Here is a 16,304-nt window from a genome sequence, read left to right as displayed (position 1 = left end):
GAGTTCAGAATTGAAACTGGAGGTTAAGGGTGAATGACTAACGTACCAGCATTTGTAATGTAGAGCAGAACAGAACAAAACTATTAATACTTATCATCGTAATGCATAATGTAACATTTACGTCGAAAGGAGGGTAACCTCGAGACGTCGTAAATTGCGCACCGAAATTATGCTTACTGAGCTACCGTACAACTCTGCATTAAGACCGCCCCAATATAAAGACAACCCCACTGTTCAAGTAAAAAACTATGAAATATATTAAACGCATCCTACTGTCATGAATTATGACTTCGTTAGCAAAAATTAACGAGAAACTAAATATATTTTTGGCCTCACCTCACTTTTTTTCTATTGCAGGTTGTATTCACATTATTTTCACAGTGGGATGGGGACGTCGGCCAGATCTTTCCATGATCACGTGGTGCAGTCTATAGGCCTCTGGAACACTTGTTTAAAACAACATTCAATTCGACATTGCATTTATTCACCTTCTATGAAAAAGTCTTTACGAGTAGGTTGTGTTCTGTTCATACACTATTGAATTATAATTGTTAGGTTTAGGAAGCAAACGACTAAATCTCTGTCATAACTTCCAGCTTAATTCTTGAGAAAGACACAAGTTGCCACGGCTACACGTTGATCTACAAATAAACTGTGATATAGGCCAAATACCATACGAAAGTTAAAATCCTTTCTATATTATATATATTATAGGATATACTGTATAAAAGTGGTTATGGTTCTAATGTATCTGGAGTTTGAGTTTTAAAATGAAACAAAACATTGAAAAAACATGTATTACCTTTTTAAGTTTTAGTAAAAGCATATTATCAAAATCCATTTTATTTGTTTCAGGCACCAATTTATACGAGTTTCTACATTGTTCACTTGAAGGAGTGGCTTAAAGCGTTTCCAAGGGAACAGTTATTCATATTTAGAAATGAAGATTACTCAGTCGATATCAAAGGGACGATGAGACAGATTTTGCATTTTCTTGATGTTCGTAAGTATTTTCTTAGACACTTTTTAAAACCCATCCGCTAAGCTCAATATAGGGAGAGCACAGATCTATGGAGTTCGATCTCCGGACGAGACGTATGTTCTCCGTGACGATTCGATAAAAGAAATTTTGTCTGAAATCATTCGTCCTCCACCTGTGATTCATGTGGTGGAAGATGGCAGTTACTTGCGGAGAACAGGTTTGTACTGCTACAGAATCCAGGAACACTGATCGATTAGGTTACATAACCGAAATACTGTTAAAAAACGGCTTTAAACCCAAAACAAACAAATAAACACCTTTTTAAGTGAAATGTGGAGGTGGCGTGTTTGACACCGTACCCTTGTACACTCTTAAGCCTTGATTCATGGCCGTCTTAAACTTAATTTCAAATTATAATTTTAAAATCAAGTTGTCACATTAACATGTTTAATATTGCATCTTTTCGGCTGAAAATGTGCAAACATTTTTGTAATCTTGGCAACGTAGTTCCATCAAAAAGAGAGCTTTTTGGAAAATTTTACAGATGAATTCGTGTCATATAGAGTTTGTTTTTCCCTCTAGAAGGACCCAAGAGTACCTCATTGTGCATGTTTCAAATTGGATATCCTAAATTCACTCTGTTCTATCTCATGTTTATTTATTAGCAGTTCACGCCGAGTCATCATAGATTTACACAAACTGAATTAAGAAAGAGTTTCGTATTACCTTTTGATTCTTAATTAGCATAAAATTTCATACACAGGTGTTTCATCGATTTTCATTAAGGCATTCAAAATCACTTTTATTTCGGAACGTTTTGTTATGATTTTCGTCAACTTCCACTTTTTATGATGCATGTTTGATTAACAAAATCATTGAAGAGAACATTAGGCTATATCCAAAACGTAGTTATGTTATCGAAGACTTCCTTTGTTGACAGAGAAGATAAAAAAACAGAAAACGATACTGTAACAGTTATTCCGGTAACATTGTAATACTTGCAAGTGTTAAATATATTAGCTAGTAAAATTTTCGCTTTCACCATAATTATGAAACTTTCGTATTTAAACTTCAATTACTTTTTATGCACGAATGTCTCGTGTTTTTCAGCCATTCCCAGTGAAGCTATTTTGGACAAGATGAAGTCGCTGCCACATTTCTATGAAACAAAAAAGAAGAAACAAGCAGGACCTATGATGGCAGCAACAAAAACACTACTTATAGATCTCTACAGACCCTACACAGAAGAACTTGCTTCTTTCCTTAAAGATGACAGATTTTCATTCAAAGATCGCTCGTTCGCAAGATAATATTTAATATAACAGAATAGTGTTCTAGTTCCTTGCTGCTTACAGTTTTACTTCCTCTGCATGGAACGTGTGCACTGAAAACATGTTTAGGAAAAAAGTGCATTTCGTTTGAAAGAACCTGCAGACAAGTAAATTTACGATTTCATTAACATTCCATGGAAGGCAACTCTTGAAATACATTGTATTCTTTAAACATAAGTGATTCCCCTTTGTATGTCCCATGTTATAAAATTGTTCTACTTGGTTGTGTTAATATAGAAATTTTTTATACCTAGTCATGCATAATAAAGTGTTTTTTTTTTCCTATGTTATATATTAGTTTACAGTTTTTTTGCAGATTTGTATATAGAATGTTACATTTCCTGCAAAAGAAAAAATGTAAATATTTATAATTAGCTACGATTATAAGGAACCCCTGCATTATCATAAAAAATGAACCGAGCTTAAAGAAACCTTGATATTTTCTAATTAAAGTGACAAGTGACAAGTTTCCAGTTTCAAGACATTCCTTTCAAAATTGAGATAAATGTTTCTCTTTGTAAGTAGTAGTAAATCAATGTTACAGTAGAAAAAAGTGGTCAAATTAGTTTAACAGACTTGTAAGAAATTCACTAAAAAGAAACCTCGCAAAATAATAGCAGATACGGTTTGACTGAGTCTGTTCATTAGAGCACCCCCTAGCACCGGCTTCTGTAATAGCAAAATTGAACGGACTTCATGGTACAAAAGCACCGGAAAGATAAAAACACTTAGCCCAAGTATGGGAATCTTTTCACAGCCGCCTCACTAAAAGACTGCTGTTGTGAAAGAAAATGAAATCAATAAAGCATAAAGTGCAACCAGTCCAAATAAAAGCACCCTGGGTATGATTGAGTCTGTTCGTGAGAGTTGGTACAATATGCTACACCCTTCACGCTCCTTTATGCCAGTATCTATTGTACACAGTGAAACGAGACATAAAATAGTTAATATACTGGGTACATCTAGAAACCCAGCACTTGGTCTACAGTCAATATTTTAAACCTGAAAATTGACAAGAAAACTGCACTTACTTATTTTTTGGTTTTGGTTTTGGATGATGGTCAGGTTTCTACACGATTTTACAATACTACTGCACAAAATTCAAATATACACGTACAAGGAAAGTATGAAAAAATCGAGGGTATAAAAACGTTGTGTTTCTAGATGTACAGAGCATACATATCTCCTACTGACTTAATGATGTAATATTCGGTAAGTTACTTCCCCTTATCGGTACTGCTCTCCTGCGCTCTGATAAGTCATAATAAGGGGACTCCGTGGCCGAGCGGTTAAGGTCGCTAACTTCAAATCACTTGTCTCGAGCCTCACTCGGGGCGTTGAATTCTTAATGCGAGTAAGCAATCCAGCTGGCTTACAAAAGGTCGGTGGTTCTACCCAGGTGCTGCCCGTGATTAAATAATGCACGGAGGGACAACTGGGCTTTTTCCTCCATCATCAAAGCATGACCTATAATTGTGTCGGTTCGACGTCAAACCCAACATAAACAAAAGAAAAATAATTCGGTGGTGGCTGATACTGATTATCATCTTACAAGATAAAATTTTTTACGTCTTTTATAAATTTTAAATTTGACCAAATTGCATAGTCTGGCACCAAATTACTATTACGTCGCTAACATTTTTTTGCGTAACAAAGCATGCCCAGTGTCCACAACTAATTATACAGAAAGATAGACTTTTGGGTGGATAATGAGGTCTTGGTAAAGACTGCTTTCACATACCTAATAGAATTGATGTAGGAGCTATCTATGTTGACTTAAGAAAAGCTTTTGATATGGCGGATCATGAAATACTTCTTTAAGAACTTAAACTTCCGTTTTACAGACAGAACATTGAATATATTTAAGTCTTATTTAGCAAATCGAACGCAGATTTTAAAAGTAAAGAAGTTGCATTCCAAAAGGATGACAGTACAATCCGGTGTCATGTATATTATCAAAATACAGAAATATTTGATAAACGAACAACATCTGTACCAACAATCTACCTGTCCGTAAAACATATTATTAGTATCAGCTATGTATTATAACATGTAAATAGGCTTTGTTCTATTTACATGTATTTGCATGTAAATATTTGTCGCCTTCACAAGGCTTATGCCCATATGCGCCAAGTTCTTGAATAAATATTGAAATCTTGAAATAGAAATAAACAATTGCTGGCGCCTACGTTCCACTAAGTTATGTGGAATTTCAGCACTGGGACGTTATTGCAAATGAATCAAAACGAAGATATTAAACAGTTCTTTGATGTTCCTTGATTCTGTACCAGTACACATCTGTTCTTCGCAAGTAACTGCCAACTTCTCCACATGAATCAGAGGTGGAAGACGAATGATGCCGGATACAATCTCTTACAAAATCGCCACGGAGAACATACGCCCCGCCCGAAGATCGCACTCGCGGCCCCGAGATCCATAAATCTGCGGACTAAGCCCATTTATGCAGTTCATTTCTGGAATTCAATGTGTAATTATCAGTAAATGACAATTGTTTTACAGAATTTCATGCATATTGTATAATTTATTATGCTGTTCATGTGACACAACTCTTTCTTTCTATGATCTAGTGTTGTTTGAACTTTCTTATCAGAATGTAAGGCTAAGCGTTAATTAAGATAACACGTCTCGTGGAATAACTAAGCAGTGCATATAGACATCTAGCAAGTTTTTCTAAGCAAGTAATAATAGGTTATTAGATTTGTATCGAGAATTATGCACGAGTTCTGCAGCGGAAATATAGCGCAACTTTAGGAGCGCAATATTATTCCGCGAAAGAACGAGTGCATATTTCTTGATGCAAATCTAATAATCTTTTTATTACATACACATCTACATTTAAAATTATTATATAAATGATTCAAATTTTGTTATTAAACGTGAGTGAAATTGAAAGTATCGTCGCTAAAGAACTTTTAAACGCGACAGCATACACGAAACTGACGTCACAAATGACGTCACACACCCGATATGAAATTTGAACGTCAATATGGAAAAATATTGACGTTTCGGGTTCCGCTGAAACTTAACGAAGTTTTTAAAGAGTATGTAATACTTATAGGTTAATAACTTTGTATATGGATATATGCACGAGTTCTGCAGCGGTAATATTGCGCGACTTTATATCCACATACAAAGTTGATAACCTTTTTATTACATAGCCTACCCACTATCAAATAATTAATTTATGTCTAAAGTATCGTTCGGTTACGAAAGACAGAAAACATACGAAAAGAATTTCTCCGAAAATATAATAAACAAATCAAACTGACGCGCATTAATATTTTCCGCGGAAATGACGACAACTTGTTGTCGCAACGTGCGTGTGGACGCCATGGACGTCACGCGACTCTTTCCATTACAACGTTCAGAAAACACTCCACGTCCGATATGAAAGCGTTCCACGTCAATATGGAAAAATATTGCACGATCGCGGTCCATTGAAACTCAATGGAAAATAATTTTAGGTATGTAATAATAATCGAATCGGAGTTTACGAAACCGTTCTCTTATACTTTAGGGTATAGCGACTAGCTAAGCAATCATTCCTGTATTCCAATTCAAAGAAATGAAATTTAGTAGGCTAGTTTTTGTCTGTATATCAGACAGAAAACAGCTGTTCTTTTCAAAACATTCAGCTTTTAATAGAAATTCATGTGTTTTTCTCTCCATGCCATTGTTTACATATGCGCTGATTTAGGGTGTACAGGATAGCTTTGGTCATTTTTTCATTATTCGTTTAAAATCCACATCTAAACAAACTTCCCAAGACTTTTTTTATTATAAATCAGAATAATAATTATTTTCTTTTCAAAACCATTCAGCTTTTTAAAATTCTATCAGATACTTTTCTTTCACTGACGTTACATACACACTGATTTAGTCAGTAGAGGGTAGCCTCGAATTTCTATTGTTGACATACTAGTATGAAAAATAACACAACAAGCAAACATTCAAAATGTATGTCAGAATGGCTATCTGCATGCCAGTAAAAGAATGATATGAAAATTTATACAATGATTGAAGTCTAAATACAAAATCTATCGACCTATCCTCTATACCCTAAAATCCGCTACACTCTATAGCACTGTGTACATTATCATTTCGATTTCGAAGTGTATTTCATATCAAATTGCAGGTCAAATTTAGTCGCACGTTTTCTGGCATTCTGGTGCCAAACAGCATTTTGACGTAACGTCAATATTGTTTAAGGAGGTAGGTTACCTTGTTACAAGGGTAAATTCAAATTAGTTGAACCGCAGCGTTTGTTTGTATTTCGTGTAATATGAAGTTTTACCTGCTACAATCTCAATTTCGTTTGTCTCTGTCCCTTCAAATTCAATTTTTATTCAGGTTTGAAGAACATGACCCTCTAAAGGTATTTCATATTGAAAGAAGAAGGAAAATACGGATATTTAACACTTTTCAGTGTATTTTAGTTTCATTGATATCCGTAGAAGTCTGCATAATTGATAATTTTACTAATATGCACGTACGCTTTCTAATATAAGCTTTAAATGTATATGTCGCGGGGCTCGTGTTTCCATGGTAACGCATTTTCTCTCATTTTTAAACAACTATGTATAAAAATAGGGGTTTTCGACGGCTTAAATGTCATTCTGTTAATGACCAACATAGAATATTTGGGAAATATTATAAGCAAAATACCAAGCACTTTACATGGTACCCTATTTTTCTTAAAGTTTACAGTAACCATGGCAACAGAGATGTTTAAAATAGCTTATATCTTGCTTTTTGTCGTAATTTCTTATAAATAATTATTGAATAAGATTATCATTCTAGTTTATGTAGCTTTAAAACATATTATTTCTAACGTAAGTTATATTTTCTTGTTATTTGCATTGATTCAAACAAATTTCACAGCTTAAAATACATACGGCAGTACCCCTCGTCTGGCATTTTTCATGGAAAAATCGTTCAGCATGCTGCTATTATTCTCACGGATATTGTTGAAATGAAAATAAAAAGCCGAAGCTGTGTTTCTTAAATAGACCAGTGTCAACATTTTTGAATTTTACATTTAGATACATAGGTCACGGGCTTCGTTTCCATGGTAACATCAATTAAATTCAAGGAACCACATTGTTCTACTGAAATTTGAACAATTTTAGATCTTAGTTTCAGTATATAAGTAACAAATTATCAACGGAACCTGAAAAATAAGTATTACAAATCAAACTGCTAGATTTTTTATTTGAAAATGGCCGTTACAAGTAACCTTTCATCCAACTATATTCCAAAAAACATTGGTTACCATCATCCATTTTCTTACAATCCGCATAACGTTTCAATATAACTACATAAAAGAAGCAAAATGTTGATGATTATTCAGAGCAAAAGATTCATAACAAATATTTCAGCAAATTTTTGTTATTTGAAGATAGTTAAAATAAAGAAAATGCACAGAATTACGTACTTTCAAGATAAAATCTATTAATTTTGCGCGGTAACTGACACGTAACGTCATGACGTCAATGACGTCATTTTAAGGCAACATTGTTTTGAAGCGTTTCTGCGGCAATTGATTCATTATTTCTGCATTATTAAACCATAAAGTATCAGATCGGAGACAGGTTCATGATTTGTTTTCAGAAGAATGAATATACAAACACATTTAATTTGTCGTAAATGTCGTCGTAAATCGTCACGTTAGCTTCCGGTTGGACATGCGCACATACAAATATGAAGGTAACCTACCTCCTTAAATTTCATTCTATCACGATCCGATTTATTTTCATTTTAATTCTAAAACTACACTGTTTATTGTCGTAGACAGAAAGCGTGCTATTTAAAAAAATAAATGTCCCCCATATCTCATTTATTACCCAACCGGTTAGCTCAATAGGGAGAGCGCCGATCTACGGATCGTTTTCCGTGACGATTTGGTAAAAGACGTGTCTGAAATCATTCGTCCTCCACCGCTGTTGAGAAGTTAGCAGTTACCTGCGGAGAACAGGTTTGTACTGGTACAGAATCCAGGAACATTTTAACAGGTTAACTGCCCGCCGTTACGTAACTGAAATACTGTTGAAAAACGGCGTTAAAACCAAAACAAAAAACACACTCTCATCTATCATCCATATCTTTGAAGACATTCAATAATCATTTGCACGTTTGTGTGGTTTTCATTTCCATCGCACCGCTATGACTTTTGACGCAATGGCGTAATACCTTTGACCTACAAACTTTGTATGCGCGTGCGTGCGTGTGTGCGTGCGTGTCTCATTATAACAAAAAGCTTCAGTCTTCTTAGTTTAATAGGAAAATAAATCGGACCGTGTTAGACTATGCGAAAGAATTCACAGTCGGTACGTTACAATTATAACGTCACAGCGTCACACGTCATAACGCTGTGTTGGGAAAAAATCGCACAAACAGGCAAATATTTCAGTGTTGGATATCGTCAAGGATGTATATTATATTACTTTATGACCTTGTCATGTGAAAATAGAAATAATATAAAAATCACTGTTTGTCGTTCAGCGCCGGATTTTATATTACTCGTGATATGTTTTTCACATATTGACTCAAAAGAATGATTTTACTCAATAACAAATAACTATGTGGGGTGTAATATTTCTTAAATAAAGAAGACTGAAACTGTGCTTTAGTATATAACAAAATCACATTCTGTACGTTACAGTTGTTACGTCAAACTTCATAGCGAGGCGATGGAATAAACAAATAAATAAATAAAAATAAAAACAAAGAAACATACAAAATATATGGAAGATGTCGTCAAGGATGTACCTAGGTAATAATCCTAATAACCTCAACCAATCATTTTCTATTGAATGAAATCGCTGTTTGTTGATGAAGTGCGTATCATTATTATCACTCAGGCAGCCCAATGGTGATATAAGGCCTAACTAGTTTAAAAGTGGCAGGGGCCAGTTTTGTACTGTGACCCGGGTACGTTTTTGAATAAAATCGGTAGATCGGGAAATAGATTTTAGTTCAGATGCGTGATTTGTTGGCAAATAAAACACGGGTTTGAGTTCTAGGCCGAAGGCCTGAGTGATTAGACACGGCGCGTCTGAATGAAAAAGAAACTTGTTTTATTTGCCAACAAAGCACGCAAAACTAAAATCTATTTCCATTCTAACAAACGTTCGAATTTACGTCAGGAAGGGATACTAATCTGGAATCCTTTTTATGCGTAAATAGACGCATTACTTCCCTTGGCGCTGAAAGTAGGTCATTTTGCGAAACGTGTTTTTAATCGACAAAACAATACACGATAAAATCATTCTTTGTTTATATAAAAGAAAGTCTTAAAAGTGTTAGAATATAAAACTCAGTCCGTGGCAGATGTGCAAAGATGCACAATTGTGTGTGTGTGTGTGTGTGTGTTCGGGTTTAACGTCTTTTCAACAATTTTTCAGTCATATAAACGACGGTGTCTACTTGTAGGAGTGAGCACATTACCCAACTGTATAGTGCTACCTCACTGGAATATCACGCCGTAGACACGTGACATGATACCCCACCCAGTCACATTATACTGACACCGGGCTAACCAGTCCTAGCACTACCCTTTTACTAGCCAAGCGAGGAAGCTACTATTATAGTACCATTTTTACGTCTTTGGTATGACGCGGCCGGGGATCGAACCCACGACCTCCTGCACTTGAAGCAGACGCTCTACCACTAGGCTACCGAGGCGGTGTCTAAAGAATATTAAGGACGTATGCTAGAATTTGGTGCGAAAATTTTCCCAATAACAGAATTTCTTTAAACTTTGGATATTGAAGGACAATCATCTAAGAAACAAAAAAAAAATGCAATAAAAATCATAGGTCACCGGTATCGAAAAAGAGTTATCTGCCCTTGAAAACGGCATTTCCCCCAAAAACGACGTTTTCAAGGGCAGATAACTCTTTTTCGAATCCGGTGACCTATGATTTTTATTGCATTTTTTTGTTTCTTAGATGATTGTCCTTCAATATCCAAAGTTTAAAGAAATTCTGTTATTGGGAAAATTTTCGCCCATCTCATATACAGGGAATTCTAGCGTACGCCTTTAATAGTGTATTTTTGCCTTTATAAAACGTATAGGTGCCTTGTTAAATGTTCTATTATGTTTAGTGTTACAAATTTTATGTATTTAGCTATCAAAACCACATTGATTTCATTTTGTCATTATTTTCAAATGCTGGCAATGTCATACTGATTTTATTTTATCAACAAAATTGACCTTAAAGTACATTTGCCCTGTGTAAACTGGGTATCAAAATAAATTTATTTTCTTTGGGAAAATAACACGTTTATTGTAACCGATCCTTCGATTTGATTATTTTGATCGATCCATTAATTTGACAATTATCTATTCGCTTTTTCTTATTCCCGTGAAAGTGAAAAACTAATTTCCGTAACCTTTTATGTTTTCATGTTTTGCAATATCTGGGAAATTGATTTGACACTAACATTTTTACAGCTTTTGGTTCACTAACATTCTACTGTTCGATTGATCAACTTCCTAACAACGTTTTGCGATTTTACTTGCTTCTGCAAAAATGAGATCAAGAATTGAATATATTCAAATTATTTAGCAAACCTCTGTGTAACTTTTATAAGTATTTCGTTTTACATGTTGTCCATTCACCGAAACACAAAAGCAACTCAAGATGGGTAATGAAAAAAAATGAAGAAGAAAAAAACTAGCATTGATACAAAATATTTGAGCCGCGCCATGAGAAAACCAACATAGTGGCTTTGCGACCAGCATGGATCCAGACCAGCCTGCGTATCCGCGCAGTCTGGTCAGGATCCATGCTTTTCGCTTTCATAGCCTATTGCAATTAGAGAAACTGTTAGCGAACAGCATGGATCCTGACCAGATTGCGCGAATGCGCAGACTGGTCTGGATCCATGCTGGTCGCAAAACCACTATGTTGGTTATCTCATGGCGCGGCTCATTTGGTCTTCAGATGAGGTTTACTTGTGGCGTAGTTAGATCTAAGTTTATCTTCTTTAACCATTACCCTGCTAAATTTCTGAAATGGACTGGTCCATCATTCAATTTGGGCAGTACCATTTAATATTTGAAGGAGTGTTCATTGAAAATTTATTAACTGAATACCGAACAGTGCAGACCATGATCAGACTGCACGGATGTGCAGGCTGATCTTGGTCTGCATTGGTCGCAAAGGCAAAAGCAATTGCCGCCAGCAGGCTAAAGGTTAATTTGATGTTTCTGTAACAAACATGTCTACTTTTATTTGAAAATTACTGTTTAAAATTTCGAAAAAGTTGTTTTTATTTTTTTCCAATCAACCCTTTGTGTAGTATTGCAAACTCTGATATCTTTATAAGGTTCCGACAAAAAACGGAGACAAATTGCTTTTTTTCTAAATTTTTGGTCCAATTTGGTTTAAATGGCCATTCGAAAATACATTTATAAAACTTATGTTCACTGAATTACTAAAGGGCCTTTTAAAATGTTATTATCACTGTTTTTAACATATTCTCCAGGAAAAAAACATGTTCTGGCATCAGTGATATTGTGAAAATCAGTAAAAAATAATCATATTATAAGATTGATAAATCTAATCTAACTTTATGTTAAAGCACTAATGTATATCGGTAACGTAAACACTGTTTATTGATGTTCTTAAACATAACCGTCTTGCGCATCCAAATTCGCATCACATTCAATTAGATTTTTGTTTAAAGAGATTATCAACTCCATACAGAAACGGAGGGATTGCCGTAGATGAATTTTATTGCTTTAGTTCTAAACTGAAGGCGTCCGTATTTACTTATGGTTGATTAGCGTCATTCACCGTGTAAATTGAAAATCTTAAATTAATTTAATTCAACTTCGATGGATTTACCATTTAAGACATTAAGATGTTTTAAAGGCATTCGATATGCAGTTGTGAACAGTGCTCGTATTATGCTTTGGGAAAATTCTATTCAAATTATAGAAAAGCCGTTTTTTTTTCTTTTTCAAAGAATACATGTAGCTGCGGTCATACATTGAGGCACAGTAAATATATTGGATTTACTAGTATTATTGTTGAATTTATTCAATATTATATCGTGTATTCATACTTAAAACTCTGGCGTTTGTGTCGCAAACAAGCCAAGTGCAATAGACTTGAAAGGATTATGGATTGATATGAGGTAGTTTTGCGCAATACTGAATCATACAGTATGGATAACACCGTTGCATTTGGTTACTGAGCGTCACAGAGTTCAATTTTGTGGTCCACATGGATATATTTCTCGCTTGTATATAGAGATCTATAACAAACAACACGTCGCAGAGTCGAAGTAAATGTAGACGGGTGCAGACTTCTTAAATGTGCTAAAGTGAAAAACTTTTGATAAAGCTTTTAACGTTGTATTAATAATTCGTTATTTTGGACTATATATATAAAATAATTTGTGATTGAAAACAAATTGGCATATTTTAGTGAAAAACATTATTAATGAGAAACTGGTTTGTTGGACATACAAAAAAAAAAACACACACACAAAAGAAGGAGAAAACATTTTTACATTAATTTATCTATATACAACTTGGAATTACAAGTCATGGCACTAGCATCTCGGAAGCAATCGTGGGTCACGGTAAATATGAGGCTTCCACCAATTTCGGAAGTACCTGCAAAATCACCAACTTCGTCATCGTCTTCACCGAGGTCATCATCGACTTCTAAGACGCGAGATACTGGAAATCCTTTCAGGAGGAGCTCGCGACGTTCATCCGTATCGTCAACTTCGTCGTCGTTGTCCGATCAATCCGTGACGTCACAAAACTCGTCAGTTTCGCCGAAGGCACATCGTACATCTGTCGGTCAGAATAAGAGATCTTATTCAATAAACTTAACAAAATCAGAAGAAATTATAAAACAACTGGAGCAGCGGAGAAGAAGTTCGATACTTAATGTAATGCCAGACGGCAGAAAGGCCTCTTTTCGTACTGTCGGAGCACGGGTTACCACCCTTCTAAAGGCTAAAAACGCTTTTGCTATGCTAAGAAAAAGGCGGGCACAGATTGAGGACGATACTGTCGAAGATGACAAAGAATTTGAGATTGATCAATTGCCTGCAAAACCGAGATTCGCTTCTACGTTATCAGCCGAGGCTCAGTATGCTATGATGAAAGGTTACGAAGATGTTGTGTACAGTAACTTATGCCGACAGTATCCCGAATACCGACCGATGCTCCGACGAAACCAAACACCGCTATCAGGAGTCACAGTAAAGTCAGTAATGAAACATTGTGGCAATATCTTCGAAAAAACAAAAGCGAATGAACAAATTGTAAAATCAAATGATGGTGCAGACGACGTGGCTATTGACACGGTAGATTCACGGGACGATAGTGAACCAGTATCGGCATCCACGCCAAAGGAAGATGTTTCAGTTACGTCATCACGACAAACATTGAACACTTCACCCGTTCCTACGTTGAACTCAACTGACCAATCACTATGCGAGACACAAAACATCTCGCCTCTTTCGAGAAGAACATTTAACACGGAATTTGCAAGCACAAAAGCAAAAACTAAACCAGAAGTGCAAAGTAAGGAAAAACAGCTTGTGATGACTTACAGGTACCAGCGTGCAATGGATATATTAGACAGTATACGCGAAAATCAAGGGATACAGCCACTGTCGCCGCGACGGAAAGAGAGCCGCCATATTGAACCTTTGAAAGATTACAACTCATGGTCACATGTGTGGACCCATGAATTTGAGCCAAAAAGAGCGCTGACAAATATATAACTATTGAAATATTAAAAACAATTTGTAGGGTTTACGGATCATACTGATACAGCAAGTTATGTATATATGTATATATAACAAACACATAAATTAACAATATTGTTTACACTGTATATTTCAAAATATGGACATATAATCATTTATATTTGGCATGCTGTGTATTTATGAATTAACCGGTTAGATTTGTGTTTATTCTTCATTATATCAATTTACCTGTAAGTTAGAATATTTATTGGATTTTGTCATGAAGTTCCAAGTTTACAGTACTTGCTCTCAAAGTATACACTCATTTACCATAGATGCACTGTGATTATATGCTATATGCTTGTGGTAGTACTCTCGTACTGACACTCGGCTATTTTCGTGCGATTACGTATTCTTCGTGTGCAATTTCGGAATCCTTCGGCCATAACAGGATACTGATATTTCCTTACAACCGATGAATGCCGAAATAGAACGGAAAATGCCGAGTGCCTTTACAGATCAGCTAACTAAAAGTAAATGTACAAATAATGTTATGTAATTATAATTTATATTGTCTATTCTCTTTATTCATTTGTTAACGCCTTTTGTTAAATAACGTGCCTGCAGTATATTATTTCTTAATTAAAGCTTCTCGTAAATTATAAGAATTGGCGTTTTTCAGTCATTGGCCGATATATGTATCTTTGACATTGAGCATTCGTCAACTAGGATGCTGCATCGGCCGTCCATAATAGACTAAATTGCTTGGCCTAATGATCTAAAACATGGCAATTAAGATACACACCATGAATGCTAAATATATCTTTAGACGGAATCGCGAGTGCTCTACGTGTTGCAAATTTTGTCTGAAATATAAAGAAGTTTTATAGTGAAAATTCAGTAGCTATAACATTAAAAATATTTTTCCACTTAAATCCAGAAAACGTATTAAAACATCCATACTTCAGAACTTCCATGTTTTCTTAAATGTCCAAGGTATGGAAGACCAGGGTGCCATGCAAATTACTAGATGCTAAGTAAAAAAAAAAGGCTAAATGCCAATCGCTTAATGTTAAATGCCAAATACTTAATGCTAATATTGCTACATACCAAATGCTATAATGCCATATCTTTATGATAAACGCTAAATGTCAAATAGCCAATACAATGCTTATTGCCAAGAAAAAAATGCCCATCGTCAAATTTTTCAACTTTATTTATAAATGGTCTATATAACTTAACTAAGCTCAGTAGGTAGAGCGTTGGTCTACGGATCACGGGGTCGTGAGTTCGATCCTCGGGCGGGGCGTATGTTCTCCGTGACTATTTGATAAACGACATTGTGTCTGAAATCATTAGTCCTCCACCTCTGATTCATGTGGGGAAGTTGGCAGTTACTTGCGGAGAACAGGTTTGTACTGGTACAGAATCCAGGAACACTGGTTAGGTTAACTGCCCGCCGTCACATGACTGATATACTGTTAAAAGCGGTGTTAAACCCAAAATCAAACAAACAAAATAAGCATTTCACGAACAGCATTATACACTATTTGACAATTAGCATTTTACAATCAGCATGGCGCACCAGCCTTCCATTTTTTTAAAAATATTTTTTAGAATTAAAGGTAAGAGGCCAAAGCAAACAATGTTGCAAACGATTCAGGGTGAGCTGTTTGTCCGGCCTCAGCAATCACTATATACTTAAAACAAGCATCTCCTCATAAACTAATGGATGTATGATTACAACTTGCAAAACCATCAGTTCCGATACTTGAATTGAGTCGCACCATGAGAAAACCAACATAGCGCGTTTGCGACCAGCATGGATCCAGACAATCCTGCGCATCCGCATAGTCTGGTCAGGATCCATGCTGTTCGCTTTCAAAGCGTATTGCAATTAGAGAAACTGTTAGCGAACAGCGTGGATCCTGACCAGACTGCGCGGATGCGCAGGCTGTTCTAGATCTATGCTGGTCGCCAATGCATTATGTTGGTTTTCTCATGGCACGGCTCACATCTCCTCATAAACTAATGGGTGGATGATTACAGCTTGCGAAACCATCAGTTCCGAAGCTTGGATTTGTTTAAATCGTTTGTCTGAGTTTACGGGTCATCGAATCTGAAATCAGGAAAAGCAATTTAAAAACACTTCTAATAAATATGAATTTATCTATAAGTCCAAACTACATGTATATATACTTTAGCATGAGCATGTATCTTGCTCATCTCAAGTTGGTTCCACTGATTAT

The 16,304-nt window shown here is 35.5% G+C and overlaps 2 protein-coding genes across 6 annotated transcripts in view; both read left to right on the top strand.

Moving 5' to 3' along the window:
- Positions 1–2,603, top strand: part of LOC123557160 (carbohydrate sulfotransferase 15-like) — a 34,071-nt gene extending 31,468 nt beyond the window's left edge. For all 5 annotated transcript variants that reach the window (XM_045348458.2, XM_045348454.2, XM_045348455.2 and 2 more), the window contains exons 6-8: positions 358–511; positions 856–1,003; positions 2,093–2,603. In XM_045348458.2, the coding sequence (XP_045204393.2) occupies positions 358–511; positions 856–1,003; positions 2,093–2,292 (502 nt within the window). In that variant the 3' untranslated portion in view covers positions 2,293–2,603. The remainder of the gene's footprint in view (positions 1–357; positions 512–855; positions 1,004–2,092) is intronic.
- Positions 2,604–12,435: 9,832 nt separating this feature from the next.
- Positions 12,436–14,723, top strand: LOC123558972 (uncharacterized). Its single transcript, XM_045350798.2, has one exon. The coding sequence runs from the start codon at positions 12,895–12,897 to the stop codon at positions 14,089–14,091; it is 1,197 nt and encodes a 398-aa protein (XP_045206733.2). The 5' UTR covers positions 12,436–12,894; the 3' UTR covers positions 14,092–14,723.
- Positions 14,724–16,304: the final 1,581 nt, after the last annotated feature.

Source organism: Mercenaria mercenaria, chromosome 5, assembly GCF_021730395.1.
Source record: "Mercenaria mercenaria strain notata chromosome 5, MADL_Memer_1, whole genome shotgun sequence".
NCBI lineage: Eukaryota > Metazoa > Mollusca > Bivalvia > Venerida > Veneridae > Mercenaria > Mercenaria mercenaria.
The sequence above is the reverse complement of the archived record's forward strand: the minus strand, read 5'-3'. Positions and strand labels throughout refer to the sequence as shown.